This window comes from Leptopilina heterotoma, unplaced genomic scaffold (assembly GCF_015476425.1).
Source record: "Leptopilina heterotoma isolate Lh14 unplaced genomic scaffold, ASM1547642v1 Lhet_52, whole genome shotgun sequence".
NCBI classification, from domain to species: Eukaryota; Metazoa; Arthropoda; class Insecta; order Hymenoptera; family Figitidae; genus Leptopilina; species Leptopilina heterotoma.
In genome coordinates, this window is record NW_025111114.1 from 3061348 (window position 1) to 3077359 (window position 16012).

At 20.3% G+C, this 16012-nt stretch overlaps 1 protein-coding gene across 3 annotated transcripts in view; it reads right to left on the reverse strand.

Annotated features, from left to right (window-relative positions):
- The window catches only part of LOC122508019 (paired mesoderm homeobox protein 2-like), a 150520-nt gene that overhangs the window by 9677 nt on the left and 124831 nt on the right, over positions 1-16012 (reverse strand). For 2 of the 3 annotated variants that reach the window (XM_043621087.1, XM_043621089.1), the window contains 2 exons: positions 7362-7407; positions 2498-2673 (listed from right to left, as the gene is read on the reverse strand). In XM_043621087.1, coding sequence (XP_043477022.1) covers positions 2498-2673; positions 7362-7407 — 222 coding nt within the window. Of the gene's footprint in view, positions 1-2497; positions 2674-7361; positions 7940-8116; positions 8639-16012 lie in introns of those variants that run through there. The other variant, XM_043621086.1, reaches the window with a different exon arrangement.

The following is a 16012-nucleotide window of genomic DNA, read 5'->3' on the forward strand; positions in this document are numbered from 1 at the left end:
TTTTGAAAACAATATTAATTAAATTCTTGGCAGGAATTCAATTATTTTCATAAATAATAAAATTCTACAGACACATTCAATTATTTTCAGAAAAATTTTGATAAAATTCTTCAAAACAATTAAATTATTTTTATCAATAATAAACTTCTTATTCTTAGGTATTAATAATTATTTATTCAAAAGTTTTAATAAAATTCTTCAAAAAAATTCAATTATTTTTATAAATCCAATTTTAATAATAAAATTCGTCAAAAGAATTTAAAAATTTTTAAACGTTTTATTAGAATTCTGCACAAAAATTTAATTAATTTTATAAAAATAATATAATTCTTGACAAAAATTTAATTATTTTTAAAAATTTTAAACTTTTTCGCAAGATGTAAATTAGTTATTTTAAATAATAAAATGCTTCTGAAAAATGTAATAAAAATTCTTCGCAGAAATTCGATTATTTTTAATACAATTTTACAGAAAAATTCAATTATTTTTAAAAAATATTAACAAAATTCTTCGTTGGAATTCAATTATTTTCATAAGTTAGAAAATTCTTCGCAGGATTTCAATTATTTTCATAACAAAATTTCTCGCAAGATTCAATTATTTTTAAAAATGTATTAAAAATTCTCCTCAGAAATTAAATTATTTTCATAAATAATATAAAGTTCTTTAACTTAATTCAATTATTTTGTCAGCTACTAAGGAATTCAATATTATTTTCAGTGCAAATTTAATAAAAATTTTCGAAAAAATTAAATTATTTCTAAAAAAATTTAATAAAATTCAATAATCAAATTTTTAATTACAATTATTAGCAAATACAATTATTTGAAAAACTTGAAAGAAATTCTTCTGGATAATCAATTACTTTTAAAATTATCAATTAAATTATTAAAAAAAATAAAAAATATATTTACAAAAAATTTCTAAAAAAATTCTTCAAAAAAGAATTTAATTATTTTCGAAAACTGCCATAAAATTCGTCTCAAGAATTCATTTTTCTTTATCAATTTTAAAAAAATTGAAAGAACTTCTTCAGAACAATTCAATTATTTTCAAAAATTTTATTAAATTCTTCGCAAGAATTCAATTACTTTTATAACTATAATAAATTTCTTCTAAAGTATTGAATTTTTCTAAAAAATGTTAATAAAATTTATCAAAAGGATTTAATTGTTTAAAAAATTTTTGAAAACATTTTCAAAAATTTTATTAAAATTCTCAACAAGAATTTAATTATTTTCATAAATAACAAAATTCTTCGCAGGAATTTAATCGAAAGAAATTCTTTTTGGTATACAATAATTACATTCAAAATTTTCAATTAAATTATTAAAAAAAATCTACATTTTTAAAAAAATTATAAATAAATTCTTCAAAAGAGTCTAATTATTTTCGAAAACTATAATAAAATTCTTCTCAAGAATTCAATTATTTTTAAAAATTTCATTAAAAACCTTCGTATAAGAATTCAATTATATAAATAAAATATATAATTTTTATTAATTTTTTATTTTATTCAAAAGAATTTAATTATTTTCAAAAACTGTAATAAAATTCTTGACAAGAATATAAATATTTTTAAAAATACTAAAATTCTTAACAAGAATTCTATTATTATTCAAACTATTATTTAATTACAGAATTGTCAATTGAAAGTCTGCAAAATTCAGATTTTCAAAAATTTTAATTTGAAATCTTTTCAAAATTCAATTATTTCTAAAAATTCATACTTTAATGCTTTTAATATTGAATTATTATCTGAAATTTTAACTAAAATTCATTTTAAATCAATATTTATTTCAAAATTCTACGAGAATTCAATTATTTAAATGTAAAAATACATAATTTATTGAATAATTGAACGTTTCTTGAAATTTAACTTTTATAAAGAATTTTATTAACAAATTTTTAAATAATTGATTTTTTCGAGGAATTGAAATTAAATATTACATTTTTTGTGCAATTCCTATAAAATTGTATTGCAAATTTAAGAATAATTGAAATTCTGCGATGAGTTTTATTATTTATGAAAATAATTGAATATTCCTAAAAAGAATTTTATTATTTACGGAAAATAATTGAATATTCCTAAAAAGAATTTTATTATTTATGAAAATAATGGAATTATTGCGAAGAAATTTAATGCAAAATTTGTAAATAATTGAAATCCAGTGGAATCTTTATTATATTTATGAAAATAATTAAATGTTAACGTAGAATGTTATGAAAAATTTTTCTTAAATAATTGAATTCGTTTGGAAAATTTTATTAAAACCCTAAATATTAAAAATCATTGAATTGAGGAAAATTTTTGAAAATAATTGAATTTTTGCCAAGAATTTTATTAAAATTTTTGAAAATATTTGAATTTTGACGAAGAATTTATTATTTATTTTATTATTTATAAAGATAATTGACATTTTGAAGAAAATTTTTTTTTTTTAATTTTTGAACATAATTGCGAACATAAATAAAATAATAAATTATAAAAAAATACCTGAACTCTAGCCTCTGAGAGTGAAACTCTCGTTGCTAATTCCTCTCGAACGAAGGCGTCAGGATAGTGCGTTCTTTCAAAAACCCTCTCTAAAGCGGCCAATTGTTGGGCAGAAAATGTTGTTCGACTTCTTCTCGGTCTTCTACTTCCGGGCGCAGTCGGACTATCGCCGCAATCTTCAAAAAGGAAAACCACAAATCATTAACTAAATCCTATTAATCAAAATAAACGTTATTCCCAATTTTCAAAATTTTTCATTCAATTTTCAAAATTAGGAAAAACATTAAACCAAGTTCAACGATATTTGAATGATTAAATATTTACCTATTAATTAAATATTTAAATAATTGTCAATTTAAAAAAAAATCCAATTGCAACGAATTAATACTAAAAAACGTGGATCAAATAAAAAATTGAGCTACATTTTTGAAATAAATTTGATCCAATTTCGTATACCTAAAATTAATTTTAATTAATTTGATTTTTAATTAATTTGATACCAAAAATGTGGAGCAAATAAAAAATAGAGCTAAATTTTTGCTATCAATTTGATCCAAATTAGTATCAATTTGTTACCTGTCTGATTTAATACTTTCTAATTAAATATTTAAATGATATAATATATTTTTTAATAATTAAAAAGTAAATGATTTAATATTTTTTAAATATTAAAAATAAATTATTTTCCTATTTTTAATTTGAATTTTCAAATAATTCTTTTTCAATATATTCAACAATAAATAATCATTTAAAATATAAATGCATCAAAAAAATATTTTTCACAGCAGATAAAGCAGTGCTTGGGAAAAAAAAAATTGAGTCGGAAAAATCTTGAGGCAATCCTTGAATGACTCCTCTGTCTTTGACTTCTTTGTACTTGAAAGTTCAGCAAAGCGATATAATTCGAGCAGTATGACTTTATGCAAAATGAACAATTTTGATTATATCAAAAAATGACGCGAATCTTCTCAGACGAAAAAAAAAATCTTTCCTTTTTCAAATGCAAAAATGCAAAACTAGAAATTGAGAGCAAAAAAAAAAAAAAAAAAAAAATTTGCCGAATATAAAATATAAAAATTGTCAACTATATTTTAGAAATTTGTTTAGAAAATAATATCAATATTAAAAGTTCAATTAAAATAGAAACATGATGTAATTTATGTATATCTGAAAGTAACTTTATTCTGGCAGAAATTCAAATTTTAGATATTTGTTAATCATTTTATATATCAGTTTCATATAAATTTATAATATTATTTTCAATAATTTGCCAAGTGTTTGTCTTTCGCAAAATCAGACAAGAGGACAATTTTTATTTTTTCTCATAAATTTTTTATTTTATTATTTATTTTTTTATTCTACTTTTTTAATATTATTTTTACATATATATTCTGTTTATTTCGCAGTTTACTTTCTCTTTTATTTGTTAATTGAGAATTTTTTTCCAAACACGTGTCAACTTTAATCAACTAAAATGTGTCTAAAAATAGTAAAAAATTAAGTAATTTTTGTTCGTATCTTCTTTTTAAAAAAATTATCTTTAGACTTGATTTACTCTTCTCTAATGAATATATATACTATACATAGATAAGTTCTAAAAAATGATTCCGTTTTATTATTTGGAAATTATAAAATCAAATAATTAATATAAAATTCAATTTTTGACAATTTTATTTAAAATCAAATTCATCGCTTCATTTATTTTCATTTTCCCAAGCCTCTGATGCTTATCCGAGAAAAATATTTATATTTAATTTATATTTTTATTTCAACCTCTCTATATTTGAATCAATTAAATTTTTTACTGATTTGAATCAATGAATTAATTTTTGCTTTTGAGCCACTCTCTAAATTTAAATTTGTAGAAATATTTACAAAATTGAATTAGTGACTTACTTTTTGCTTTCAAATTATAGTAGATTTTGCTAATAAATAGCCATTTCTACTAATTTATTAAATTAACAAATTACTAATTAATAAAATAAAATTCTTTGCAAAAATTCAATTATTTCCATAATAAACCAAATTTTCTCCAGTATTTCAATTATATTCCAAAATAAAAAATTTTGAAATGAATTCCATTTTTTAAAATAAAATATTAATTAAATTCTACGCGGGAATTCAATTATTTTCATATAAATAATACAATTCATCAGAAGAATTCAATTATTTTCAAAAATATTAGTAAAATTCTTGGCAGAAATTCGATTATTTTCAATGCAATTTTAAAAGAATTTTTCAATAAATTCAATTATTATCTTTAAAAATAAAAAAGCTTCAAATAAATTCAATTTTTATTTAAATATAAAATGAATTTAATTCTACACAGAAATTCAATTTTCATAAATAACAAAATTTTACAGAAAAATTCAATTATTTTCAAAAATATTAATCAAAATCTTCACAATAATTTAATTATGTTTATAAATAAGAAAAATCTTCGCAGGAACTCAATTACTTTCATAAACAAGTTTCTCGACAAGATTCAATATTATTTTTAAAAATAATAGAATTTTTGTCAAGAATATCATTATTTATATAAAAATATAAAATATTCAAATTTTTGTCAAGAATTTTAATAAAATTCGTCGAAAGAATTGAAACATTTTCAAAAGTTTTATTAAAATTCTTGACAAAAGAATTTAAATAGTCACTCTCATTAAAAACAGAAAAAAATGTATTTCATTCAAATAATCGATTAATTGTCTATTATCAAATAAATATTTATTTACATAAAAAAAATATTTACTTGCATCAAATAATCTTGATTTCAAATATTTTCAATTTTAAAATTAATGTATTGAAAATCATCGAATTGTTGCAAAGAATTTTATCAAAAAATTTGAAAATAATAGAATTTCTTCAAAGAATTTTATTATTTAGGAAAAAAACTGAATTATCGCAAAGAATTTTATTAAAATTTTTAAAAATCCTAATTAAATTCTTTTGAAGAATTTCTTTGAATTTTTTTAACTAATGGAGTTTCTTTAATAATTTTAATTGAAAATTTTGAAAGCAATTGAATTTTATGAAGAAGAATTTTATTAAAATTGTATTGAAAATAACTTAATTCTTGCGAAGAATTTTACTATTTATAAAAATAATTGAATTGTTCCGAAGAGATTATTAAAATTTTTTAAAATAAATGAATTTTATGTTAATATTTGAAAATTTAAATTCTTTCGAGGAATTCTATTAACATTGTTTTGAAAAGAATTGAATTTCTCCAAAGGATTTTACTATTTATAAAAATAATTGAAATATTACGAAGAATTTTACTATTTATAAAAATAATTGAAATGTTTAGAAGAATTTATTAAAATTTCAAGCAAAAAAAAAAAAAATGAAATTATGAAGAATTTTATAGAAATATTTAAAAATAATGAAATTTTTTCGAGAAATTCAATTAAAGTTATTTCGAAAATAATTGAATTTCTTTAAAGAATTTTATAAAATTAAATATTCAAATTATAATTGAATTTCTCACAAGAATTTTATTATTTTTTGAAAATAATTGAATTCTTTCAATTTTTTTTTGACGAATATATATTTAAAAATTGCATTGAAAGTAATTTAATTTTTATATAGAATTTTTAAAAAATATTTTGAGAATAATTGAATTATTTTTTAGGGAATTTTAAATTCTTGTTGAAATTGAATTTTATGGAAATTTTTGAAAATAATTAAATTCTTTTGTGTAATTTTATTTAAATTAAATTAAAAATTATTAACTTAAAAAAAAAAATTTTTTTTGTATTTATAAAAATAGTTGAATTGTTTGGATGAATTTATTAAAATTTTAGGAAATAATTGAAATTTATGGAAATATTTAAAAAATATTTGAATTTTCCCGAGGAATTCAATTAAAATTGTTTTGAAAATCATTGAATTCCTGCAAAGAATTTTACTATTTATAAAATTAATTGAATTCTTGCGAAGAATTTTACTATTTATAAAAATAATTGAATTTTTTCAAAGGCTTTATTAAAATTGTTAAAAAATTGAATTTTTTCGTAATGTGTTAAAATTTTTTTAAAAAATGAATTCTTCTGAGGAATTTAATTAAAATTGTTTTTAAAAGAATTGAATTCCTGCAAAAAATTTAAATATTTATAAAAATAGTTGAATTGTTTCAAATAATTTATTAAAATTTTAGGAAATAATTGAAATTTATGAAAATATTTAAAAATATTTGAATTTTTTGTAAAGATTTTACTATTTAAAAAAATAATTGAATATTGTTTAGAATGATTTATTAAAATTTTAGAGAAAAATTGAATTTTTTCGTGAAATTGTATTAAAATTTTTGAAAATATGAACAGTAATAATTAATTTTGTACTTAATAAGTGGATTTTTTAAATTTTTATTATGAAATTATTTTAAAAATTTATATTTGAAATTTATTTGATTATAATTTGATTCAAATAACCGATTACTTGACGCTTATCAATTAAATATTTAATTGAATCAAATAATATTCATTGGAGTCAATTAAATGGTTCAATTCATATTTCCTTTAAATACTGAAATTATTGGTTCAAATATTAATTTAATTGACTCCAATAAATATTATTTGATTCAAGTAAATATTTCATTGCCACTATTAACTTAAAAGTATCAAAGTGCAACGTATTGATACTAAAAATGTGGATCAAATAAAAAATTGATCCAAATTTTTGGCATCAGTTTGATTCACTTTAGTATCAATTTGATACTTTTAAAAAAACTATATGTGATAGTAGTCAATTATTCGGTTATTTGAATAATTATATAAATATTATAAATATTATAAATAAATTATAATAATATTTCTAACATCGACTTAATGAATATATTCGAATTAAAAATAAATCAAGTACTTACCTACGGTTTGATTTGGTGTTGACAGTAATCGTGACACAGTGAAATCCTGAGGAGCATGTGAATTATGAACTTGCGACACAATCACGGAACTATTTGAATCCGAGTTTAACATTCTGTACTCGTATTTCTTCCTTTTCCCCCACACTTCTTCATATGTGCGAAAAAGAAAAGAAAAAGAAGAAGAAGCAGAAGAAGAAGAAAATTTCTCTCCTCGCAAAACTTAATCCACTTATTTTGCTATACCAAAATGAACCAAAAAAAAAATATATTTCACTTTAACATAGCGATGGTAAATTTTCAAATAAATCCTCAACGATATTTAAATATACACGTTATTAAAATTTTTGATCACAGTTGCATGATATCTCGAGTACCGCAGATAAATCTTGTGGGCGTAAATCAGTTTCAAGTTTTTAAGCGGCTTTTCATCAGCTCTAGATTATAAGCGCGCCTTTCGAATTATTAAAAAAAGTCGACGCACGCGTGCCACAGTCGCGGGAAAATTTTTTTTTTTTAATTCTCCCAACACATTTTGATATATATATATTAGAAAGTATCCGTAATTCCACTGTTTTCTTCTTTATAATTTACGAATTCGTACCGCGAATAAATTTTATAAATTTTATAAATTTTATAAAAAAAATCTTGAATATTAACCGGAAAAAAATTGAGGATGCGGGAAATTGTTATCACCCCGCCAATTAGGATTGAAATTGAATTAGATGACTTGTATATTTCACGGCTAATTGAATTACCCTCAAATTGCTGTTTAATTAGGCGAGAATGGTGTGGAGGACGAAAGAGAAAAGGGGAGGGAGAATGTGCATCGAAAGGAGTGAGAGAGAGAAAGAGTAAAAGAGAGTGAGAGAGAGAGAGAGAGAATTAAAAGTTATCTCTGAAAATGATTTCGCGTAACGTTTCTAGGACGGCAAGATGCCAACTGACTTTAGCGAGTTAAGATGTACTTAAAGTTCTCTTCTTGATTTCCCACTCGGCGAAGATACGAGAAATAGAGCGATTTTAAGAGTAGGTGGAGATTTTCTTACACAAGCTCCACCCTCATTAGACGCTTATTGGCCTCTTAACAAGCTTGATTCTTCGTTTCAAACACTTTCTCAAGGAGCTTTATTTGTTTTCTTTTTTTTTTCTTTCTTTTTTTGTTTTTTTTTTATCTCAAAATGCTGTCTTCACGCACTTGATGTATGTGTGATAAAACGTTTCAATGATTTCGAGTGCTTTTTGGAAAGAGAAGGTCCATAAGTTATGCGAATTCGGAGAATCAGAAACTATATTAATTTGACTATAAAGTTTTCAAAGTTCAAAAGAACGAAATATTTTTTGTTTTAGCAATTATAAAAATTATGATTTTTTGAAGCTCATAACTTTTATAATCACGGAGCAAAAATTTAAAAAAAAACATTTCATACACTGAATTTTAATGAACAAGACAACATTCTGCGCAGGAAAACAATAAATAAAGTAACTTTTACTATACTTTTATGGTAAAACAAACTGTCTATGAAAATTCGTCGCATTTCTGCTGCTTATACGCAACCTGGAAACCTAAAAAATCCAGGAAATGGCAGGGAATTTTGATCGAAATCCTAAAAAATTGTTGTTTTCTAAAGTTATTGTGTTTATTCTTGAAATCTAATTAATTTTTAGAATTCATAAGAAAATTCTGAATTTTAATGTATTTTTCCTGTTTGCCTCATAAACTAAGAAATTACCACGAATTCGAATACAAAACCTTTTATTTTTTCCATTTCTGACAATAATTTATTTTAAATAATTTAATTATCCTTAACAACTGTCATAAAGTTATTATTCTCAAATTATTTAATGAATAATTTTACTTGAATATTTCAAAATTAATTCAATTTTAAAAGTGTTGCGTTTACAATTTTAAATAAATAGATGAACATCAAAAAGTTTTAATATGAAATGTTAGAAAATTTCAATTTTCAATGAATTTAATTAGTAATTTTAAAGAATTTAGATTTTTGAAAAATAGAAAAAAAAACTCAACGTAAAATTACAATTTTAATCGAATTCAATAAATTATTATGAATAAAAATAAATGAATGAAAAATAAATTTAAATATAAATTTAATTTAAAAACAAGAAAATAATTAAATTTTTTTAGAAAAGTTATAAATGATAGCAGAAACTCAATTATTTTCAAAAATAATAAAATTCTTCGCAGAAATTCAATTATGTTCAAAAATTTAAAAAAATTCTCGTCAAAATTTCAATTATCTTTAAAAATAATAAAATTCTTCTCCACAATTTCAATTATTTTCAAAAATAATAAAATTCTTCTCTAAAATTCAATTATTTTCAAAAATAATAAAATTCTTCGCAGAAATTCAGTTATGTTTAAAAATTAAAAGAAATTCTCGTCAAAATTTCAATTATCTTTAAAAATAATAAAATTCGTCTCCAAAATTCAATTATTTTCAAAAATAATAAAATTCTTCAAATTAAAATTATATTCAAAAATTAAAAAAAAATTCTCGTCAATAATTCAGTTATTTTTAAACATAATAAAATTTTTCTCCAAAATTCAATTATTTTCAAAAATAATAAAATTTTTTGCAGAAATTCAATTATGTTCAAAAATTTAAAGAAATTATCGTTTAAATTTTAATTATTTGTAAAAATTTTCCTAAATTTAATGATTTTAATAAAATTTGGTAAAAGAATAATAAAATGTTTGCGTAGAATTTCGTTAAAATTTTTTTTAAATAATTATTTTTAAAAAATTTTAACAGAATTCCACGCAAACATTTAATTATTTTCATAAATATAAAAATTCCACTGGAATTCAATTATTTACAAATTTTTTATAAATTTCTTCGCAATAATTCAATTATTTTCATAAATTATAAAATTCTTTTTATGAATTCAATTATTTTCATATTAATATGAATAAAATTCTTTGCAAAATTTCAATCATTTTTAGTACAATTTTAAGAAAAATTAAATTATATTCAATAAATTATTTATTTTTATATTTAAATAATTGAATTCTAGTTGAATTTTCTAATAAAAATTGATTTAAAAATTACTTTTAGTTAAAATTTTAAATAATAATTGATATAAATTTCTCAAAAAAATGCAATTCTTTATAAATTTTTTTAAATTTTTCTAAAGAATTAAATTATTTTAGAAAATTTTAATAAAACTCTAGTCAAGAATTCAATTATATCTTCGTAAATAATTAAATTTTTTTTGGAAATTTAATTATTTTCATAAATAATAAAATTCTTTTTAGGAAATCAATTCTTTTCATAAATGAAAAACTCATCGCAGAATTCCAATTACTTTTTAATACAATTTTAATCCAATTTCTTCGAAAAATGTAATTATTCTTAAAAATTTTATTTGATTTCGTCAAAAGAATTTAATTATTTAAAAATTTGTTTATAAAATTCTTTCTGAGAATTCAATAAATTATTTATTTTTGTATTTAAATAATTGAATTTCGTACAATTTTCAAATTAAAATTTTTTAAAATCTGAATTTTTCATTCTTTTAACTAACAATTGTGTAGATTATTATTTTTATTATAAAAGTTTAATGGATTTCTTTTGAAATTATTTCAAGTTTTTATTTTCTAATTTATATTTAATTGAAGAATTTCGGAATATGATTTTATCACTGGGTCATCTTTAATTATTATAATTATTATTCTAACAATATTTTTAAAATTGTTAAATTTCAAAAAGGTTTGAATGTGAAATTTTTAAAAATTTTAATTCCTATGTCAAAATAATAATTGATGTTTTCGATTAATTTTACAATGACAGAAATTCTTAAATAAATGTAATAGATTTAATTTGGTAAATAATAAGTGTACTTGGTTTTAAAAAACATACTATGTATTGAATCAAAATTATTACGTTTATAATTCAAAAATAATTTTTTTGTTTCACTGTATAACAAGGATAATAATTATACTTGATTTCAAATATATTGTTTTCTCAGTGTAAATCAGTAGAAATTATTATTTATTATTAAAATTTACCAATTTAAAAGCAAAAAGTCAGACACTAATTTAAATTAGTAAATATTTTTACTAATTTCATAAAATAGAGAGGAATTAGCATTTTTTAAAACTAAAAATTAGTATTCACATATTATTTCAGGAGTAAAACTTTTTCTTTTATGTGAATTGGATGAAAATACATTTTAAAATAATTTTCGCCTAATGAGAAAAATATCAACTGTGAATAAATGTCAATCGTACCGGTATATTTATTTGCGATATTGGTTGTAAATCTTTTTTAATTCATGACCCCTGCTACGATTTTCCATTTAAGTATCATCGTACGTCTTATACATTTTTTTGTAACGCACAGAAACAAGGAGACTGAATAGAAAAACGACCCTTTTTATATAATATTATATAGTAACTGGGTACTACGTTTTTTATACCTTGGTTTAAAAAAAACTAAACGAAGGGATGATTCACACTGTCACTTATTCTATATAACTTTTTTTTTCTAAAAAGAAATTTTACGATTACCTTCCCTATTTTTCCACCCTACTATTTCGAAATAAAAAAAAAATTAGCAAATAAGCTCTATAATAATAAACTTTACAGTTGATATTATATTAATAACTGTATAATACAAAGTACTAAAAATATTAGGAAATTTCGTATTAAAAAATTAGGGAATTTTTGTAAACATTTTTTGTAAAATTTTTACATCGTTGAAGTTCACAACGTTTATGATCAACGATTAAAAAAAAACAATCCATTCTTTACCAAAACAATATGTTTTATATAAAAATTTTTTTTCTTCAAATTATTGATCAAAAAACTATGAAAAATATTTTTCTATACGAAAATATATAAAAATTTGAAGTTTTTACGTATCGGACTGTACTTATTGAGGGGATAATTACTTTGAATTTTTTTTCAATCGTATTTGCGGATAAATTCGAAGAATCGTCGGTGTTTTCTTTAGTGGGAAGAAAAGTATGATCTTTGCGAGATGAAGGTTGATTTTTGAAGCGAAATTAAAGAACCTTTATGACCTTTATTAAAGTTTTCGATATAGAAAGTAAAGGAGTCATTGTGAGAGTGTTATGGAGATGATACTTGACACCCCTGTGAAATAGGAGCCATGCCGATGAATAAAACACTATCCCAAATATCATTTTATACAAAAAAAGTATATAAATCGTCATAATAAAATTCTGCTTTACTTGGAAGAAAAGAATAAAAGTTTTTACTATACTTTTAGTAGTAAAACTTGTAATTTTTAGTTTTTGTGTAATTTTTTACTACTTACGAAAAAATAATTTTTATCCCCACCAAAGTGGTTAAATTTTAAATATTGGATAATAGTTTTGTGGAGAACAAATAAAATTTGTTGCAACGAATTCAAATTTATTTCTATCAATATTGTTCGCCTATTGAAGTCATTGACAATTCCTTTTATTTTCTTGATGGAGTAATTAGCAGATATTTTACCACATGAAATTAGTTGTTTTCTACTATTAAATTAGTTTTTCTAATAAAAATGAGTAGTTTTCTACTTAAAATTAATAAATTAGTGAACGCCTTACTATCACTTAAAAGTATCAAATTGCCACGAATTGATATACCAAAAATATGAATAAAATCAAAAATTATGATCCAAATTTTTGGTATTAATTTGACATCAATTTTACCATCAATTCACTTTAGTATCAATTTTTGACACTTCCAAGAAAAACGTACAGATGCAACAAATATCAAAGAATGAAAAAATAATTATTCTTTAATTGAACGATTTGGAAAAGGGATTAAAAATAATTCTTCATTCGTTTGAATATTATTTCCCTCGATTTTTGAAAAATGAATATGATTACATAAAAATGTGGTTTGCCTAGTGGCTTAAAGAGAACCCCAATTTATTTGATATCGTAAAAATCCTAGGGTGCGAAATAACTCAAGTCCCTTGATTCAGATTCTGGGTCCCTGCGGATCGAGAGGTCGAAGATGGACATAAATCATAAAAAAGAGAGAAAAAGAGAGAGAGAAATGTTTGTACTCGATAAAAAAAGAGGAGGAGGGGAGATAAAATTTTTTTTCCCGCCTAAACTACATTTTTCCTTTATATTAAATATATTTATTTAGCGTTCATATATGTATTTACAGATGACAATTTAACACACAACGGTTTTTTTGTCCCCGTGGGGGAGGTCCGACTTAAAACCGCGACCGTATGTCACTTTTACACGCGTCTCTTTTTTGTACCTTTACTGTATACCCTTTTCTGTAAAGTGACATCAATTTTCATTTTTTACTGATTAAGAATATTTTTGGAAATAAATAAAAAGAGAATTGTCTCCTAGTATTTAAGTTGTCATTAGTTTTTCCAAGGATATCAAAAATTGAGACAAAATATTGTTTAAATTTTTTATATCCTTAGAAAAACTGTGTATGATCCAAAAATTTTAATAAGGTTTTTTGTCTCAATCCTTTTTTCAAAACTTTTTTGCTTTTAATCTTTCTCCGGGTTGCCTCAAAAAATTAATTTTGTTTTTTCCTGACTTTTCCCTGATTGCCAGACTTTTTTCTAACTGATTTTGTCTTTTTCCCTGACCCTAAAGAATATTCTGATTCACTCTAAAAATGATTAGATATACTCAAAAAAACTGTTCTATTACATTTATTTACGAATTTTTTTTAATTTAATAATAAAAATTTTTCATAGGATTTCAATTATTTTTAATAGAATTTAAAATAAATTCAATTACATTTCACAAATAATTAAATTCTTCGCTGAAATTCAAATATTTTCAAAAACTACTATTTTCAAAAAATTTCTAAAAAGAATTCAATTATTTAAAAAAAATGTAATAAAGTTCGTTTTGCAAAATTTCAAATATTTTTATAAATAATACATTTCTTTACAGGATGTCAATTCTTTAAAAAGAAATTCATAAAATTCGTTTCAAGAATTCAATAATTTTCATGAAATATAAAATTCTTCACAGGATCTCAATTATTTAAAAAAAGTGTAATAAAAATTCGTTGCAAGAATTCAATTATTCTCCTAAATAATTATTTTAAAAAATTATTAAAAAAATTATTATATACGGGTAAAGAATTCGATTAGTCTCCTAAATAATTATTTTAAAAAATTATTATATAATTATTTTTAAAAAATGTAATAAAAATTCGTTGCAAAAATTCAATTATTTCCCTAAACAATAAAATTCTTCACAGGTTTTTCATTGTTTCAAAAATATTATTAAAATTCTTCGAAAGAATTCGATTATCAATTATTTTTAATACTTTATGTAAAATTTCCTTCACAATTTTCAAATCAATTTGTTTACAATTCAATTTTATGAAATTTCGAATATTCGCAAATTCTTCAATTACATATTTAGAAAATAAAAACTTGAAATAATTGCAAAAAAATTCAATTAAACTTTTTCAAAAAAAATTAATTCTATAGAATTTTCAGTTAAAAGTATAAAAAATTCAAATTTTTAAAGACTTTAATTCACAACCTTTTCAAAATTCAAAACTATTTTTGAAAATTCATGCTATAATGCTTTTAATATTCAATCATTATCTAAAAGTTTAACTGGAAATTCATTTTCAAATCAATTTTTATTATAAAATTCTATGATAATTCAATTATTTAAATAAAAAATAAATAATTTATTGAATAAATGAATGTTCTTTAATATTTAATTCTTATAAAAAATTTTATCAACAAATTTTTAAATAATTGAATTTTTCGATGAATTTTAATAAAATTTTTAAGAATAATTGCATTTTTCGAGGAATTCGATTAAAATTGCATTAAACGTTATTGAAATTCAATGATGAATTTTATTATTTATGAAAATAATTGAATCCCTGTAAAATTTTTATTATTTATGAAAATAATTGAATGATTGCGAAGAAATTTATAAAAAAATTTAAACTAGTTGAAATCCTGTGAAATTTTTATTATTTATGAAAGGATTAAGGTTTTTTAAAATTGTACGAAAAATAATTGAAATTTTGCGAACAGTTTTATTCATATTAATATGAAAATAATTGAATTCATAAAAAGAATTTTATAATTTATAAAAATAATTGAATTATTTCGAAGAAATTTATAAAAAAATTTGTAAATAATTGAATTCCAGGGGAATTTTTATTATATTTAAGAAAATAATTAAATGTTTGCGTGCAATTCTGTTAAAAATTTTTTTAAATAATTATTTAAAAAAAATCATTGATATTGAAAATCATTAAATTGAGGAAAATTTTTGGAAATAATTGAAATTTTTGCAAAGAATTTTATAAAAAATTTTTGAAAATAATTTAATTTTGGAGAAGAATTTTATTAGTTTTAAAGATAATGGAAATTTTGATGAGAATTTTTTTAAATTTTTGAACATAATTGAATTTCTGCGAAGAATTTTATTATTTTTGAAAATAATTGAATTTCTGCCATCATTTGTAACTTTTCTAAAAAAGTTTAATTAATTTTCTTGTTTTTAACTTAAATTCATATTTAAATTTATTTTTTATACTTTTATTTTTATTCATAATAATTCATTGAATTCAATTAAAATTGTAATTTTGCGTTGAGTTTTTTTTCTATTTTTCAAAAATCTAAATTCTTTAAAATTTCTAATTAAATTCA